General features: G+C 42.4%; 1 protein-coding gene across 6 annotated transcripts in view; it reads right to left on the bottom strand.

Moving 5' to 3' along the window:
- The window catches only part of LRFN2 (leucine rich repeat and fibronectin type III domain containing 2), a 2,062,896-nt gene that overhangs the window by 349,151 nt on the left and 1,693,478 nt on the right, over positions 1-20,267 (bottom strand). For all 6 annotated transcript variants that reach the window (XM_069608743.1, XM_069608745.1, XM_069608741.1 and 3 more), the window contains one exon: positions 14,257-15,649. In XM_069608743.1, the coding sequence (XP_069464844.1) occupies positions 14,257-15,629 (1,373 nt within the window). In that variant the 5' untranslated portion in view covers positions 15,630-15,649. The remainder of the gene's footprint in view (positions 1-14,256; positions 15,650-20,267) is intronic.

Raw genomic sequence — 20,267 nt, 5'->3', positions numbered from 1 at the left:
TGATCACTTTTTAATAAATTAGTGTGTCTAGTTGACCTCTTACTACTTTAATTTACTTCTGGGATTAATTTCAAATTCAATGCCAAGATGCCTATAGAGTGAACAGTGCGATCTGTACAGAAATTTAATTAAATAAAATATCAAGTTGTCTCATATTAGGCATGAGTAGTTCACCCTGTCCTATTACTATATCTTGGAACGTGTTCGCTACTTGTTGTAGAGCAATTAGAGCTCTTCTATCTACAAAAAGAAAGTCCGTCATTCCACAGGTGTCACTCAACACTCTTCCCACATCAAAAGTGGAAACACAATATCACAACATTTTATTAAGATTCAATACATTTCATCATAAAAATGATCATAGTACATAAAACATATACATTATGTTAAAACCACACAAGTAGAATACACCGTAAGTGAGTACTGTTGCAATAATTTCATTAGGATCATACACTGTGTGTACATATCACACTCTGATTCCTATGCCACACCACTCATGGCCTATTTCCTATAGGTGCAATACCAACAACCCGACTTGTACAAGTTTCTGTCCTTGATATACAATAATGTAGGACATTCTTCAGGGGAAATTGTCTTGTGCCGTGTTAAAAAATTCTTCTTTATGGGAGAACCCTTTCTTCCCACTAATGAATCGTGGGCCTGTTCTGTTATTAGCTGCAGATTCCCAATCTCTTCAGGAATTCTTGCATTTCCTATTCCTCTCTTATCTATCTTATAGCAGGATTATGATGTAGTATGGATGTAACATCTCTCTGTCGCATATCAAATGTTCCCTAGGGAACTTCTCTTATATGCAGGTTAGCAACAACTCCACTATCCTTATATGGGTCACAGTTTTTTTTGTTGGGCTCTTTCTTTGGCGCTCCTGTTTTTGTGCAGAGTGAGATGGCGGGGGGCACAGCTCGGAGACTCCGGGCTTCCAGCTGCAGAATCTTCCCCCCAAAGCGCAGCAGTGAGGCCGCCAATTAGAGCTCTGCATTATATCAACATAAAAGAAACACCTATTTTAATAATGCTGACTCTTTATGTGCAAGTCACCACAACTGCATGTCCTCTTGCTTGTGTCTATACACATTGATAGTGGCTGGCATTTCATTGGTTGCAAATGGGTGCAAGGCATCTCTGGGAAACAAGCTTGCATGGTACACAGCAACATCAGCTGGTGCTGCTCCCATGGAGCTAGCTCATTGCTACCATTCACTTTATCTATTCTATGTATGCTGATGAATTGTGGGGCAATTGGCCACATGTAAGAATCTAGCAAAGGCTGGGAAAGAAAGTGAAGCTTTCAGGAGCTCCATGAGAGACAGTGGACTGATTTTGTGAACTGTTAACAATTGGACTCCTTCACATGGGTATGCAAACGTTAACTCTCCAGAAGTTTTGGAATACAGCTCCCATCATCTGTAGCCAGCACTGTCAATGGTGAGGGGGTCATGGGATTTGCAATTCAAAACATCTGTAGATTTGCAAGTTGCAGATACAACAAATTGTACATCAAGCATATCCCTATGTTGCAGCGAGCAAGACAGAACAGAGCAACACTGGTTCAAATCTCGAACTGAAGCTTAGAGACTGCTCTCTGGTATTAAGCAGGTTATGAAATATCTGAGGCTCTTATTTGTTAAAAAAAACAGAAGCAAAGGTGTTCCCGAGGAGGAGGACATTGTGCTTCAGAATTGTACAGCGGGATTGTATAATGTAGTGTTCAATCAGCAGAGCTGGCGTAGGAGATTTAGCAATATCTATAATGTAATCCACTAAAGATCATTCAATATGATGCATTACAAAATCAAACAGGGTGCAAAATTGGAGTACATGGAGAAGATGGAAGTAGCTCCTGTGTGTCAGGGTTTTCCTCTGACCAGGGGTTTCTCATGATGACCCAGGCGCCATTACACTTCAGCCTTGTCAATGGAGTGCCTTAATGATGGGGGAACTTGTATTTGTTTGCCAAGCTGCGGCATGTACCCACAAACGCACATTCCTTGATCCCCTCTTTGTATTGATGTGATAGTATGTCTTGCACTAGTCGATTAATGACTTTGTTTTGTCTTCTGTCTCCTGCATGTTGCTTTACATAGCTTCACTTTTTACATTCCTTTTAAATTACTTTTTACTCATAGTCCTTTTGCACATATGTTTCTCAGGTCTTCTTGCTGCTGCCTCTCATGCATCCTTTACGATATGATATGATAGGTTATTTATAATGCGCTTAATACCCAGAGGTTTCTAAGCGTAGGCCCGGTGATCAAATCTGTGGTGCTTCGTTTCGTCTTGGCAAGCACATTGCCCCTGAGCTATCCTCCCGATACCAATCTTTGCTATTACTTCATAACTGCACCACTACATCAGTTACTGCATTGATCTATTACTGCCTCGTTGCTTCCACAACATTGCTCTGTGCTGCCACCTCTTTTTCTGTGACGCTACCTCGCTCACTTTCTTTCTCTCTGATGGTATGGTATGATGGTATTGTTAATTTATGAAGTGTTTCAAAGCGCTCAATGAGGGTGGGAACATGGGGAAAAAAACAAGCCCTTGAAATTCTGAGACGATAATAGTCTGCACAGGCAGAGTAAGTTTGTATAATACATTTGACCATTTAAGCGTTGAGACCCAGCAAATAGGCCTGCAGTTTTACCAGTGTAATTAGGGATGAAGACATGGGAGAATAGATGATCTTCCGGAACGGTGCATTCGGGTTGTGCAAGTGCACAGACGGTGACAGGGAGGGGGAGGTTCAAGTGCACCCGGTCGGTGGAGACTGGGGTAAGTGCAGAGAGAGCCACTCTCTCGGGTTCCTTATCAAGTGCAGTGAAGGTGAGTGGCATGTAGGGCCATGAGGCAAGAGCGAGAGAGGACTAGCGTGGTACCCGGGACCTGTGAGACTCTGAGGTACACCAGGCAGTCAGCAAGCTGTTCAGAAGAGGAGGGAGAGAGTGAAAGAGCAGAGAGAAAGGTTAGCAGGGCAGAATGAGAGATAAGGAAGAGAAGACGAAGGTCTTGATGAGTTTCTGGAACTTAAGAAGATCAGTCTCAAGATGGACGGTGGCAGGGAGTCTATTCCAAAGGGAGGCACTTGGTGAGGATAAGGATCTCCCTCCAAATCTCTGATCGGAGAACCTGCTCACTTGCAGAAGGTTGGAGGTAGATGAGCTGAGGGCTCATTAGGGACAGTATTTAAGTAGGCAACATTACAGGTAGGTCTAAGGCCCCGGAAAGCCTTTTGGACGATTCAGAGGGTCTTGATCTTGATCCTTGCTGCCATAGGGAGTGAGTGAAGGGATTTCAGCACCGGAGAGATGCGGTCCTTGGGCTGAGGCCAAGGATAAGTCTTGCGGTTTGGTTTTGGATGAGTTGCAGAGGATCCAGAGCAGAATAAGGGCGGTTGAGGAAGAGGCTGTTGCAATAATCCAGCCTAGAGAGAACCAGGGCTCTTGAAACAGTGAGCCGCTTAGGGTAAGTGATACCTTTGAGGAGGTTAAGCTGATAGTTAGACTTTTTAGAAATGTAAGAAATGTAAGAGGAGGAGAGATTGGAGTCATGGATGACCCCAAGGTTTCTAGCCTTGCAGGTGGATGCGGGCACAGGGTCAGGGAGGCTGGCCAGAGAGAAAATGGGAAAGCTGGACCAGGGGTCCAAATGTGGACGATCTCAGTCTTACTGGCATTGAGGCAGCGGTCGTAAGCAGCAAACCAAGAATAAATAGTGGACCGACAGTCGGATATGAGCAAGGAGGAGGAGGTGGCTCAGGGTAGCCTGAAGGATAGTTGTGTGTCGTCCGCGTAACACTGGAAGTTAGAGGTGAAAGTTAGAGGCACCAATACACAGCATGCTAAAGATCTATCTTCCAAATGAGATGCAACTAGAACTTTGTCCAATGCATATGGCCATTTATGCTTTGAAAGTCTTCTAAAGGCCAATTTTTGCAAATTGTTTGCAGATTCCCAGACACACAGTTTAAAGCCAGATAGGTATATTTGGATGGCACCAGTCGGCTTGGGAGCCAAATGTAGCACCTGGTAGCTGTCGGTGTCAAGCTAACCAGGACCTTATTATGCTCTATCCAGGAGCTAAACAACTTGCAGCAATTTTGAAATATTTAAAATCAGATGAAATTAATTAGCAGACAATGTGAGAAATTGTCTACAGAGAATAAACAAAGCTATGGACTTTAACCCATTCAGGTTTCCATAATTCACATTGTAACTCTCTGTATTATGTCATAAGAACATATCCATTTGCACATCTGTCTGAACCCACACAAAAAAGAAGTACATTCGAAATGCCAATACGAAACTGGAAATGTGTATTCACTACTTAGGCACAACGTGTGAGGCACATTTGAGGTTCAGCAGCCTCTCCGGGCACAGAGATCTCGGGATCCACCACTACATTCTCCGGGGAAATGGCCATGATGTCACCGCTGTGATCCTGCAGCCATTTCTATGGGCCACAGAATCTACAAGGTTGCCACGCAAATATCTTTTTGCATGCACGTCTGGGAGTCTCATACTTATAATGGGAACATTGGAAATACAAATTGCAATTTTCTGAAAAGCCAGGACAGGTTGAATGCGTCATACGTGACATTGGGCAACCACTGTTTCACAATCACTCTATAAAACTGAATAAATACATTAAACATGAATCATATTTGTTTGAAACGGTGTAACAATTAGCAGCCAATTAGGAAGGCATGTTATGCCAGTGTTCTCTAGAGAGACACAACATTGGACAGTGAGTCACTGTTCTCTATCCTGCCTCCCATGTCTGACTCACCACCTGCTCTATTGTCTCTGTTTATCTGTCTTTATGGAACACATGGCAAACTATGCATTCATATGTCCTCCCGGAGAAGCAAATACGTGCTATTTATCATACATGGGAGGGATGGGTTCACTCCATTTGGCATCTCCTCGCCGCTATCTTAGCTCGCACCGTTTCTTTGTCCTGCATTTGCCTTTAACACATTCACTTATGCATTGTTTATGAAGGTTGCCATGGAATTCTCGAGCAGCCCTCACATACGTAATTACTGTACGCTATTCAATGCTTTTTAAGCTACCATCTTCAAATGTACACACCATGGATACACATAAGCACTTGTAGGCATTCAACAATCACCGAACAGATGCCCTCAATAATGAAAGCAGACCTACTATTAAAAAAAAGCAGTTTTAGGAGTGGGATCAAACAGAATATACTCAAGGATGAGTCAAGTCTATTTTTCTTCCTGGAAGGTTGGTTTCATGCAAAGTAATGACATCTGGAACATATGCTGGTTTCCGGTATGTGTCTTGTTTTAAGATACACACCAATCAAGTCACAATAGCTTGACGTTAGAAATAAAAAAAAAATCACCTTACCATACAAATTGATATTACTTATGAAGTGTAGTGGGTGACTGTGAGACCTGCAGATTTAATGATTTAGTAATGCAGCCCTTATCAACCCTAAGCCAGTATGCACTGAGAGACTCTTTCTCACACAAAGAGGCAAACATAATGAAACAGACACAGTGAGTTGAAGTGCAGGGCTAGCCAACCATTCACTCGCCATATCTTGTATCCTAACACTGCCATTAGCCTCAGGCAGCATAGTCACGGGTGAGGGATGATGGAACTGATGGGACAATGCCTTTGGCCAGTGACAAGATGTCAATCCCTGGTTAAGAGACACCAAAAAAAGACCACTGCAAGAATGTCAGTTTAAGGCAGCCATAGTGCAGTGATAGATAACACAACTCCATCACCATATCAAATCGTAAGTCATAACACATGGCTGCTTCAGGAGAAAATTAGATGTGCACCTGGAAACAGTGTTAACTTATGTAAGCCTAAGGTATTACTATTCACATAAGGATTTACCCCTGATTCCAACAGCAAATTATGACATTGGAGCAGGAATGCAGAATGTGCAAATGGAGAATCAATTGGATATGTGTGTCTTTTTTTAAGTCGGGGTGTACATAGCACAGACCTAGATAGCAAGCAATTGAGAACTGTACAAGTAATTTTGGGTAAACTAAGGTTGGCGGATGTCGAGCTTGCAGGCCATAGTACATTGGATGTCCCATACTGCAGGATTAGTATATGGCTAGGAGTAACAGATCATACATGACCCTTTGGTCTTCCCTTAAGCACATGGTATTGAGTCTGTTCATGAGCTATAGTAGAGTTGAAGAGGTTCTGATTGCCTCGGGATGGCCTTTAAGTAGGCTGGGGCATAGCAATAAAAGGCCTGTTTCCTGGTTATGGCTTGGCGTGCCAGTTTAGCCTTGCAATGGGCTTGCACCTGGAAGAGCATGTCAAACCTGAGCCTGCACATGTTTTGGCTCAGTAGGATGGTGTTATAGGCATTGTGTGTCTTATATGCAATGCAGCTAGTTTTCAAGAGTATTCTGATTGGATGGTTAGATCGTGTAATTCTCTTATTATAAGTATATGTGGTGACATGTTTCCAGCCAGGTGTTAAACTGCCCTACCAGGGCCAGATGTATCTCTTGGACACCTGGGTCTACTAGATACTTCATGGTTTCGTTGAAGGTTGACAAGCAGGCCTTATTGTTGGGGTTGGTTGGTCTGGAAAACATTGCAAGTCTGTCATCTAGAACTTCCAACCAAAGGCAAGAGAATGAATGTGTGAGCTTCCTCTGTCCTTAGTAGTTGTGTATGGATACATTAGTAGTTTTTGAATGTCTGCTTGATCTATCCAATCAAGCATGATTAGAGTGTGGCCTTTTAAACTGGGAGACGCGGGGAAGACAAGGTTGAGGATATTTCCCAAGATATGGGTGGGATTTACGTTCAGGATTCAGTAAGATGATAGGGGGGCCTCTAAAGTGCCTTTGGTGTATTGGGTCTCTGGTTCGTTGACATCAACAAGGAAGATGATTGTTGAGTCTGTAGTTGATGGTTATATTATAAGATCAGAACCCTGGCAAAATATGAATAGATCTTGCACTGTACCTATACATTGCCTTTGGAAAAAGAAAAGAAAAACATGGCCATGGGGATGTTGGAGTTTTATCCGGAGTTTGTCTTCACACTTTTAAAAAAGGTATTTATGGTACTGTTAGAATTACATGTAAAAAGTCATTTGGTATCCATCTAGGTAGTGCTTGAAAAAGGTAAATAGGGTGTTGGTGTGCTATGATCCTGATTACCATAATTTGTCCAGTTAGCGATATGTTATTTTATGTTTTTTGACATTTATATAGTGCTCTATAGATCATTGGTATGACCTCAAAGCGCTGGTAGGTTGAACGACTTCAGGGACCATATTACTGGTCAGTTAAGAGAGTAGGGTGTTGTAGTGTGATTGGGTGCACCAGTTATGTGAGCAGCTGTAGTATTTGCCAGATGGTAGCTTAGCATTGGGTGTGGTGGTATTGATGTCGGTTGATTGTGGGAAGCCTGGCGGATGGACACCAGGACTGGGTTCTGGCTGCGTTACACCTGTAGGACACTTATGTGTGCAGCTAGGCCAGTTTGTCATGGGGTATAGCTGCGTTTTAATAGAGTGATGAGGGTTTCATGGGGTAATGTTTGTATGCGAACAGCTAGGTCGAATTGATCGAGGGGTATAGCTGCATTCTAATTGTGTGATGGTGTAGAGTAGAGAGTAAGCATAATGATATGGGATGAGAGTGTTTGCGTGGATTTATGAACCAATCAATGATGTAGGCCAGAGCTAGTTCACTATAATTCTTTAATTTATACATATTTGTGTTTTACAGTTACTAGTTATTTATTATTTCTGCTCATTGAGAGTGTGCAATGTCGTCAATCGGAGGGTCTGTCAGTGCAAACAAAACGAAAAAAAAAAGGCAAACAGAAAGCGATAACACCACACAGGAATGAATCATGCTGTGCACTTGCAGAAAACAAATATATGCCTGTACATTAGCCAGAACGTTTTGTAGGTATACATTATAGACACACTATAAAAAGGAATGCCTCTGTAAGGGGCACAACTGTATTATCTTTGCCCCAAAATGCCATCGTTTTGTCACTTTAAAGGCCCACAGGTTTGACGCCAAACGACAGGATTTAAATAGTGTATTCATGTATTTATTTTCTTCTATCATACAGTGTTAACTGCAATGAAGAATTACTTTGTGGTGCTCCAGTAGCAGGGTTGGGAGATAATACCAGGGTGAGACAATCAGCTGATCATTACAGGTCTTGAGATCAGGTAAGTGTAAAACTTAGAAGTATTGGGAACAAGAAAATAGGTAAAATGCAGAGAGAACTGCACAAGAGCATTTCAGGGGGGGAAATACAGTGGGGTAGGAGACGGCAGAAGGCAAGTGAAAGCCTCGTCCATAGTAAATAGTTATATGTTGGAAGATGGGGAAAAGCTTTACACCTGTAAAGACACACCTGTGACAGCCTATCTGAAAAATGCCAACGTGTTCTCTTTTAGAGACAGACCTGGGATGTTTTTTCCCCAAAGTGCAAGCATTTGTCCTTTTAAAGAAATACATGCAATGAATTTCACCATGCTTCACCTCAGCATTTCAGCAATTGCCCCTGTATTGACATGCCTCTATTGGCATTGCCCAAATATGTCAACATGTGCCCATGTAATATCTAGCATAGACATAATAACAATTCTTCTGTTTTGAATGGAAGTAATTTTATTATCACTATGTTTAATGCAATAGTGTACACATAGAGTGTAAAGGTATGTACTTGGCATGTGGCCTTTATGTACGTACTTTGGGTTAAATGACAGCTTGTTCTCTGATGGTGACAGTACCTTCTCAAAATGTGCTTCATGTTCACAAAGAATACTTCACTAAAGTATCTTAAAATAGTGCTCAATTAGGTTTTCCACAATATTGCATTAAGCATAGATATAGTAAAATGACATCTGTTCAACGCTGTAAATGAAAGTCTTTTTACTATACCCGCTTAATGTAATTGTGTTAAAATACCACTGATGTTTTTATGCGCCTGTAGTGCCTTATTTACTTCTCCATGAAGGTCCAAAGCTCACAGCTGCTCCTGCATCCATTTACACTCTTGGTGCACTTCCTCATCACAAATGGAAATTGTTGTATCCCTTCCTGCTCCCGACAGGGACCAAAACCAATGTGAAGGTAGACACAGGTTATTTATTGAACAATACCAGCAATTAACACTGTGCTTCTTCATCTACCATCACACCTTCATCTCTCATTTACCAACCGTCGCGCACGCACCCACCATCCCATCACTACATTCCAAAACCACATATTACACCAAGCCTACCCAGGGACTAAATCATAACACAACAAAAACGACCAAGTCTTACAGAAAAAATAACACCCCAGAATAATTTCCCCCTTCATGCTTAATAAAGTCTGATGTCCAAAACATTGAGCAACATACCATTTTGATAACATGAAACAGTGTGAATAACAGTTGAACAAATATCCTCGATACTGTGAGAATGACCAACATTATTCCCCTCGTTACAACCTCTCTGTTCTCCATCATCAAGCCTAACAACAACTTGCCCATTCTCATTTTGACCACACTTTTTTGTAACCTTGGATGCAATGCTCACTATAACCACCGCATCACCCACACAACTCCTATAATCAATTTATTTCCTGGAACACTTCCACACACGCCTTCCCAATTCCATTTGCTTAACCTGTACTCATTCCAAATTGACCCATCCTCAATCCTTACGGCATTTTCAAACACTTCTGTTATTTTTATCAGAAAATGTGGACATTCCTTTACATGGCACAACTCCTTGCTTGATCCTCATCCAATCTCCGGGCAAGACAAACAAACTCCCACTTTTCACCACTTCCCTTTCCCTGACCTTAGACTCTTTAAATGTATTTACCCACACCAAATTCAATACTGTAATGGGCTCTCTCCCTCTCATAATCACGAAGGGAGACGTATCCGTGGCAGACTTCACTGATGTTGTAATGCTCCATAACCGACCTCCACAGCCATACCTATCGCCAAAATAGTTCTGATGACTTGTTCTATAGGCTATATAGTTCAATAGTCTCCGCCAACACCCTGTTGTACATCTCCATCAGACCATTTGTTCTGGGATGATAATTTGCCAAAAAGTTCCATGCTATACCAACACTTCGGGAAAACCTCTTAATTTCCTCAACTCTAAATTACACTCCATCATCACTGATAACATTCTTAGGGTATCCCTCCCTCTGAAAAACTCCAAGAATGTTATGACCGCACCTGTACCCACCTTTCGCACACACTTCCCTGTCATCAAATTGGATTCATCTGCAACCTCGAGAGGAAATTAACAATTGCCTGGATTTTATTCCGGGCTGGATGGTGGCAAATTGGCTTAAATTAAACAGTGGGAACACTGAGGTCCTGATCACTGGTCCATTGGTTGCAGCCAATCGAATGAACCTCAGGTTTTGGGCCAGCTTTGCTGGGTTAATTGCCAGAGCCAGTAAAAATGGTCCGAAACTTGGGTATCAAAATACTGGAATCTTTGTCCATGGAGGCTCAAGTTAATGCAGTGTTTGTCCTGGGTTTTTTCAAACCCAAGCAATTTAAGAAAGTTCTCCCTTTTGTGCCTGAAAAATGTCATGCACAGAGAGTGGCTGAGGGGGTCAACGGGAGCGTTGACTACTGCTATACGATTTACTTGGCACAGCCATCATACCTTGTTCATTGCCAGAAAGTGCTGCAAAATGCAGCAGTGCATCTGGTGAAACATATCTCCTTTTGGAATAGGGGTAACTAAAACACAGCAATCTCTCCATTGGCTGCCCATTGATTTGAGGGTTACATTTAAATCATTGTCCCTGATTCATCTTGCATGGAATGGCAAAGGTTGCTCTGCCAATCAAGAGAAACTTCATAGCTACACCCCAAGCCGGACTCTGAAATCTGCTAACGCAGCACTCTTATGCGAGCCTAGATGCAGAAAGGAGCACTTGGGGGGGAGAACATACTCTGTGGCTGGGCCTAAGCTTTGGAATCCGTTGCCTCAGCAGCTAAGAACAACCACAGATTTTGCATCTTTTAGGCAAGGGTTAAAAACCATCCTCTTGGATAAGCAGTCCTTCCCTCGTATCTCCTTGCAGCGCCATGATGCCTTCAGTGACAGTGCACTCTAGAAGAAACAGGTTGATTGATTGATTGATCCACTTACAGTCATAATCAACCATCATTATAAGAATCTTCTTCTCCACCTTCAAGATGTCGTATGGTCCTACACTGTCTATTCATAACTCCTCCCAAACCTCACAAGGCGTCACATAGCTATAGTTTATGATTTCTTTACTTTACAACTCTTATCAGAATTCTGATATGGCCAACAATTCCTCACAAGCCTCTCTGCCTTCATGCCCATACCTGGACACCAATGTTTTCCTCTAAGAGTCTGTTTAGTACCTGTAGATCCTGGATGTCCTTGGCGTGCCATCTCCATTAGCACACCTCTCAACTTCTCGGGCAGTATCAACTTCTCTCCCCTGACCAAAAGATTGTCTTCCACTGGACACTGAACATTCTCCTCTGACTTGACAAAAAGGCAGGACCTCCTCGCTCAACTAAGACATTACTTGCCACCAACCAACCATGTAGTCCATAACATGCTGCAAAACCTCATCACTTCCCAATTCCTCCTCTCACCTTTCACTCGTTATGGTGTTTAACTACACAGCCACCACTTCCTACTCATCTTCCCCACTAATCTACCTGTATTCATCTGCAACCTTGAGAGGAAATCTGCCACTCTATTGTTCACACCTAGAACATACGCAACTCAAAATAATTGTAATCCTGTAATACTCAACCTGGCCAACCTCGGTGTCACTTTACACATCCCTTTCACAGTCAACAATTCAACCAATGGTTTGTGATCTGTAAAAATCAAGAATGTATTTCCCCACACATGCTTGCAAAAGTAATCAACACTCCACACACAGGTTATTCATTCTCTCTCATTCACAGAGTACCTTGTTTTGATGTCCGTCTCTGCTTTTGATGCATGAAGCGCCACCTTCTCAACCTTTGATATAACAGCACCTAAGCCAATTCCACTAGCATCCACTGCACTCTTACTTACCTTACCACCTCAAAACCTCTTAGGTATATGGCTGCACAAATGCCTCTCTTAATAAGTTTCATTGCTCTCACAAACTCTTCACTCCAATTGAATGTCCACTCTCTCTTTAACTACTTCCTGATAGGCTCTGTCATACTTGCAAAATATCTCACAAACTTTCTGTAATATTCTGAAAAACCCAAAAAAGTCCTCACTTTATCTTTTTTCATGGGATCTGGCACCTCTCTTATAGCCTCCATAGCATCCTCTATTGGCCAATACTATATCCCTTTGTCACTCACCAAATGCTCCAAATATTCAACTTCCTTTTCTCTAAACTTGCATTTGCTCCATCCAACTCTCAAACCTTTCTCTTTCAGCCCAATACCATCCTCAACCTACAATCATGTTTCTACATCCCCTTTCCATAAATTATATTATTCTCCTGATAGATTATGTTTCTTTCAATCCCTTCAAAATCGATGCCATTGCTAGATGGAACACAGCTGCTGCCAACAAAGACCGAATGGCATTCTTTGATAACGGTACATTCCAAACGGTGTGTCAAACACCGTCAAATCCCTGCAATCGTCTGTCAATCTTATCTGATGATAAGCATTCGACGGGTCCAACATTGTTAAATCATTTGCACCTTGTATACAATTCAACAGTTCAGATATTGGTCTTATTTAGATCTCTGACGTGAACCCACATTCACAACCATTAATCTTCATTGCCACCACTATGGGGCTCACCCACTGGAACAACCCAATTTACTCAATCACTTCTTCGCTTTCCAACCTATCCAATTCCTCCTCAACTTTGTTCACTAATGCACGTGGGTCTTGTCTTCTCATAGATAACTGGAATCATGTGTAGTTTTTCAATATGAGCTTGTGGGAATACCCTTTAAGTAAACCCAAACCCAATTGAAACACCTTTGCCACTTCCCCGCTCTCGCATATGTCAGACGTTTCACAGCTTTCTCCTGTGCCTTCAACAGGACTGGCTCTGACTTGCACCTTACATTTAAAGCTGTAGAGCAAGGTGAGTGGGTGATGGCAGGTTAACTTGGAGAAAAGAGGTACCAAAGGCAATGCTGTGCTTGCAGTGTTTGTCATAGAGTTCTCTCCTGTGTTTTGTTAGTCAGCAATGTGATGGCACATTTAGTATACATAAGTAGCAATGGAATGAAGCAGCGCCTTCCACTAAAATGCAAAAGTGTGGTGTGCCAATGGAGAAATAGGGTAATTTTACAAACAACAATGAGTAATTCCTGGGCTCCATGTATGCACAAGGAGCATTACCTCATCTCCCCTGATAATTCGGTCCTTGATGACTGCCAGCACATATGCATTGAAGCAACCAGAGAAGGCTGTTGTAAATATATGTGTAGACACAATTTAGAGGTCCAATATGCAAGTGCAAAATCACTTTCAGGCCCTGATTGTCAATATCTTTGTATACAAAAACTCAAAGGTTATAATGGCCAATATAAATGTATGTTAGTGCTTTCAGATCACAGTTTTCAATATGCATAGACAGTATGAGCACACTCCGTTTGCGGCAGTATGCATCTGTGTAAGCAGTCTCAGTTACAGAATCTGATTTTGAAATGTGACAAGTTGCTCATGAAATTTAGAAAACAATTAGAAACAAATGATCTTTGTTGTACTTTTGATAACATATAAACATAGTGAATACATGCAAATATTATCTTAGGTAGAAGAAGCCTTCTCTTTCGTATATTATAATCAACTAATAGAAAATCATCAAGCCCTTCAATCAGTGCCAGATGTGGGTCTACTGTATGTGATATACATTGAATTACACATCCTCCTTCAAATACCTTTTTCTGACTATGAAAGGACTGATGTTGTTTATCTCAACCGTACTCAAAGCTTGGTTATTAGTGAAAATAGAAGCAATGCCATCTTGATCACTAAACTTGTGGCATGCTTTTATTATATGGTATTCATGATACGAGAGAGTATAACTTGATTTTCATCACTGACGAATTTGATAGGCAGATATGAACTTTTCTTTCCCATGCTATTGTATAACTCAACATCAAATACATTTTTCAATATTAAATGTTATTAGTACTAGAATTACTTGGATTAATCAAATAGATACATTTCCTGTATAACATAAGTTCAATCAATATTTGAATTTTGCATTTACCTGTAAATAAGTACTTCATCATCTGAGCAGTTGTACTGCAGCTGATACATTTTAACCTTGGGTGCTGACTTGCTCACAGACCATTTGACCAATGCTGATGTAGTTGACACCTCTGACACCACCACTGCTCTCTCTGGCTGAGTTTTCACCTCCGCTCGGTTGGACCTACTGGAACTGGTGATGTCAGAAAGCCTGGATTTGGGTGGAGCAGTTCGGCCTGTACCATTGCTGAGGTGAGGGAGCTGGATTATGGACAGCTCGATGGTTGCGGTGGACTCCCCAGCAGCGTTGTCAGCGATGCATGTAAATGTGCCATAATCTTTTGAAGTTGTTATGAGGATATCCAAAGTGCCATTGTCATAGATGATTGTTCTTGAAGAATTTGCAATGATTTGGTCATCCGGAGCTACCCAATGAATGACCGGAGCAGGATCCCCGATAGCTTTGCACTTTAATGAGGCAGTTTGTCCCTCGAGCACCAGAAGCTTGTGAGTATGCTGAGTAATAAGTGGAGGTTCACAAACAAACTCCCCTTCCTGAACATGCCAGAAATATTTCCCTTTCAGTGAAGGGGGGGAAGCACATGTTTCCATGTCATCTTCTCTTTCGAGTCTCCGCAACCACACAAGCTCACAGTTGCAATGCAGTGGGTTGCCACCAAAGCTCAGTGACAGAGAGGGTGAAAACGGTGTGGCCTCGGTTTCATAGATTTGCGATCTTGCAAATACAGGATCTGGTGGGAGCTTTTTAAGTCTGTTTGATGTTAAATCCAACCGGGCCAGTTTGTGCAGATCTGAAAATGTGCCTTCTGTGATAAAGCTTATTAAATTGTGATCAAGGCTAAGCTGGTGCAGGTTCACCATCTTCCTTGCTGCTTCCCAGGGAATGCTCCCCAGATTGTTGTAGGAAAGGTCCAAATCTTCCAGCGTTGGTAGAAAATCCTCAAAGGCTTCATCTGAGATGCTGCTTAATTGGTTGTTATTCATGATCAAGTGTTGGAGATTTAGCAAACCCCTGAAAATGTCATCTCCCAGGCTTGTCATCCGGTTGCTATCTAAGTGCAAAGATCGTAAACTCTCTAGATCGATGAAAGAGAATGGCTGGATGTAGCTTATTGTATTCCTGGATAAGGTAAGATCCACGAGGCCTGTCATGTTGGCAAAGTCCTGCCTGCTGATGTTTATAATAAAATTGCCGCCAAGCCTCAGTTCTACCGTCCTTCTGTCTATATCCACAGGTACAAAAAGGAGGCCCTTTGATGGACACAGTGTCCCAAGTGACTCTGACAAGTTTTGACAGACGCAGTATTTTGGACACGCGTTGATCACAGCTGCCATTCCAAACACCAGGACACCGCATAGCAATTTTTCCATCGTAAATCAAGCAATGGCACCTGCAATGAAAAGAAATATATATATATATATGTATATATTATTTATCAGTTATGTGTTTCTTAATGGTCATATAAAAACATACAATGTCTGTTTGATAACTGGTGCTACAAGGAAGACAAAGAAAACACAAGGTTATTGCAATCAAATAACGAATATTATATGTTTACTGTGTTATAGTATTCAGCACAGTCATCTGTATTCACTTTGGATTTAATGGACCAGCACAGCCTTTAAGCTATATCCATCCATTAAAGGTATTCATAACTCATGCCATGATGCACGAGGGAATAGTTGTTCTGTTTAACCTTTGCTGTTCTTGCCATTTACAGCACGCAGGAGCATATTTATGTAATTGAATAGTTGAAGAAGAACATCCATTAGCCACTTGGGAAATTAAAGGTATTCCCCAACTACAAAAATGTAGACTCTGCTATAGCAAAAAATATATTCTTAAATAGTTGATTGTATTCTGAACTTCAAAATGTAACATGGATTTGTTGTCTTCTTCTAAATCAGGAATTTCTTGTGATGTATGTGACACCACTTTTGTTAGAACATAGTGCACATAAAACATCAACGATGGTCCTAGTAGAGCGTGTTTCGGAGGTAGATTAAGAGAGCAGATTATGTACAGGATCACATTTCTACAATGATTCAGCTGAAAAAAGTAGATACACAGTACTCAGTGTAAGGCACAGAATAGGTTTAGATATGATGATCTTACGGGCAATATATACGTAATGATCTTAAATGATGAAGACAAGACATGTAAAACAATTCTAGCAATCAATACATGTGATGCCGCAACTGGTATGAAGGGCATGTATCTGATAGTTTGTGGTGATGCTCAACATTGTTTAGGGCCAATGCACACTGATGTCAATGGGAAACACAGATGTGCTCGTGATGCATCCTGGAGATCAGGTCATTCAGAGGCTGACATTGATTTAAAATATGCAGCTACCCAGAATATTCATTGCAGATTTTCAAGATTGAAAGGTGCATTAGCCCTTTCAAAATGGGAATACTGGATGCCTCCCTCACTTCTTACCTGCATTGCCATTTGGCACCCTTCCCTGACTAGCCTACTGAGTCTGGTCCAGCCCCGTCCTCACACTAGTGGGCCCCTACCACTGTTTCCCTTGGCACTTGCCCTTGTGCGCTGCCCTTAACATTTGCCAGCCGCTGAGTCCCCATCCTCCTGCACTCTTCCTCTTCCCTCTGCCCCATACCTTCATCCGGTCTTCTCCACCACCTACACTTTTGTTACTGCACTAGTATGATCTGAATTTCACAAGGCTTAGTAGGATTGTTGTGGTTGTTATCCACTACGTCCCTCTCCCCTCTTTTGTCTTGCAGGGCCTGGAAACAGTTGTCGCAGTATAGGCACCATACTAATGTTCAATAAATAAAACCAACACACCAACATGCTTAGTGGTGTACTGTGTTGTAGGACTGCTCCCAGATGAATCCATGACCCTCAAGGTAAATCAGGAAAGTCAGGCATCATCTTTTTCCTCAGCGATATGGACATCAAGATACATTCAAGTAAATTGAAGCGGAATTGGTGCACAACGGTCACATTTATGTTACTCCTGTTTGCTCAAATTCTCAATGCATTACTTTTAGATTAATTCTGACGCAAGACGATGATTTACAAACTTTGGGTATGAACTCTCCAGATGTTTTTGACTACGACTGCCATGATCCCTCACCTTTGCATACTCTGGAGAGGGCTGCCATGGTCTGTAGTTCAAATACAGGGCCCTATTTCAAAAACGTTTGTGCTATTCAAGTGTAATTAGGGAAAGTGACTTAGTGCAAAACAAATATTCTTTCTAAGCATGTTCACCAATGCAAAACACGGCATCAAAGGTAAACTTTGCACTGGTGCAAAAATATGTTCAAAGAATATGTTTTATTCAGTAAAGCAATATCTGCCCTCATCCTAATGGCACGAGCACCAGTGAAAAATGTCTGTAAAAAAGCCACCAGAGAGCAATAATGTTTCAGATCCTTGGTGCAAGAGAACACTTATCTGAAGTATTTCTATTTTTCTTTAAAAAAAATGTTTATTCACTCGATCAGAAATATGTTTCATTATGCAACAACTACATCACATACTACTGTTAAAACTTTAAGGTTGTCATGTGCAATATAAGGTCAACTGTATCTATTTGATAAAGCTTAATAGAGAAAAAAACACCACATAGCAAAGAAACTCTTTTTATTCCTTGATTTATTTCGAAGGTCGTCCTTATTAAAAAAAAAAAAAAAGTATGCATCTAATCTATCTCCCAGAATATATACAGAATAACACTTACATAATGCCCACTCCCATATCTGTCTAACTATGCTTTATTCATTTTTTATTATAGCCTAATGCAATATATGCATTAGCCATAGTGCCTCAGCATGAATTTGGTGAAACAAACCAGAACAAGGGCCATTTCAAATTGCGATCATTTGTAATGTCCCCCCACACACCCCCAGATCATAATGTACTCTGTATGTTGTACATCTGAAATTCCCTGTAAATACTGGATGATTGTGAGGTTAAATATTGCTAGAATAATCCTGTAATGTCTACCTCATTTTGTATTAACATTTTAAATCCCCAACCTCATTGCTAAACCAAAAAAAGGCTAGTACAGCAAATACTTTCAAGGTAAGGGATGCACATTTGCTGGAGACCCTTAAAGGGTTTAGAAAAAAGGCCATCACAAATGCATTAAAGGGGCTTGGTCTGGGATAGGCATTGCCCTAGTGCTAATACTGTGTAAAACTGCACTTGCACTCATGCAAAATGTGTATAATCCTGCCCCAGATGTCCACCCTCAAGCTTCCGGTGTGAGGTATACACAGGTTGGTCAGCACTGACCCTGCTGTTCACTCTTTCATATGGCATCCCGTGGGCCCCCATTTGACCCCTGCCCCTACACAGGTCCAATGCAGGGGCTGCAGAAGAGACATTCCAATCATTGACAGCAGATGAAGTTGATGGGAGAGGTCCAGAGGATGATGCAGTTGGTGGTGGTGGTCTTGCTTCCACTGCGGTCTGTGATGCGGCAGGTCAAGAGGTGGGTGGATTGGCATTGCAACCAAGACATATTGCATGCTGCTGGAACCTGCACCTTAAACATTTGGCCGCTTGCCGCCGGTGTTAACAAATCAGGTGGTTGAAGTGCGTGGCCTGCTGCTCATGGTGAGAGGAGGCTGAAGCGTGGAGCTCCGGCCGTGATCCTTCAAAACGATCCTAATATAGCAAAACACTAGCTCAGACTGAGCTGAGAAGTGCCCTAGCAAGTAGATTATGCGTTTCTCCTTATTTCGGCTACAAACCTGACACAAATCGGTGGCGGTAAACCTGTAACGGACCCCCTGAAAGGATTGCCCCGGGGCTGAACAAGATGGAGATGACCCTGAAAGCCCAGTGCGATGTGGGGGAGGGGCGGATAACCGCTGCGACTCCTAAACAAAAGTGTTTCGTCGTTCCCACAGGAAGCAAACTGACATCTAGATGAAGCGGTTCCTCGGACATACGGTGGTAGATGCAGAAGCAAGGACTCATCGCTACGGAGAAAGTAAGACAGCCCCAAGTCACCAGGGCCGGAGAAGCGAAAGAGTCATTCCCAGCGAGACGAAGGCGACCGCCACAATAGGGCACCGCTGATTGCTATGGTGAGTGTTGGCGGCGTGCATGCCTGCTGGAAGGCTTGGGGTTGCTCCGTGCCTTACACCTCCGGCACCAAAAGGTAAAGCAGGGTAAGCAGTGAAGACCGGGAAGCCACAGACTAGGCCACCGGCGGCTAATGCACCACCGGAGGCAACCCTGATCCTGGATTATAACGGGCATGATACGCGCAGGAACCCTTGGCAACAACCACTTAACACACGGACCAAGTGAGCGACAGGGGGACACGATCACAATATCTGCCTAAGGCACACATTTACATTGAATTGGTTGTGAAACCACTCACTGCATACATTTGCTAATATTACGGCAAGATTTTCCGTTGGGGGCCCCATGAGCAGAGGCTACTGGCAAGCAGCTGGAACTTTGAACCTTGGGGGACATAATATCGGGCTTGTGAAACCCGGACACTATCTGCAGCTGTGGCACGAAATACACACGCCCCTAAAAAACAGTGCAGATGGCTACAGGGAACGAAACTAAGCGGCTGGGATACGGTAATTACAACAGTCTGCCCTGGGGCTGTGAGGATTGCAAACTGCTGGAAACGGGCAAGCTTGGGAACAAATCACTGTCCCTGCCAGATAACTATATGCTGACAAACATATCACGCCTGAGCCAAAGAATAACCCCAATAAGCACTAAGTCTTGAAAACAACCAATTATTAAGTGCTGCTTGCGCACAATGACATACTGCCTTACATTGTATGCAACATCGTAGAACTCCAACCACATGGCAACTAGACTACAAGTGCGGCCTGCAGAACCCCAAGGGTGCCCTACAATTAAACAGCACAGTGCGTACCACTGCTGTACACACTCAAGTGGCTGGGAGGTGGGCTCCAGCACTGCAGTAGATATAACGGCCAAAATAACCTGGGCGCTCGGTGAAGATTATACGGGCACCCATCAAGTGCTCGGGG

This window comes from Ambystoma mexicanum, chromosome 4q (genome assembly GCF_040938575.1).
Source record: "Ambystoma mexicanum isolate Mex_15411 chromosome 4q, UKY_AmexF1_1, whole genome shotgun sequence".
NCBI classification, from domain to species: domain Eukaryota; kingdom Metazoa; phylum Chordata; class Amphibia; order Caudata; family Ambystomatidae; genus Ambystoma; species Ambystoma mexicanum.
Note: the sequence above shows the minus strand (reverse complement) of the source record. Positions and strands in the feature narration are given on the sequence as shown.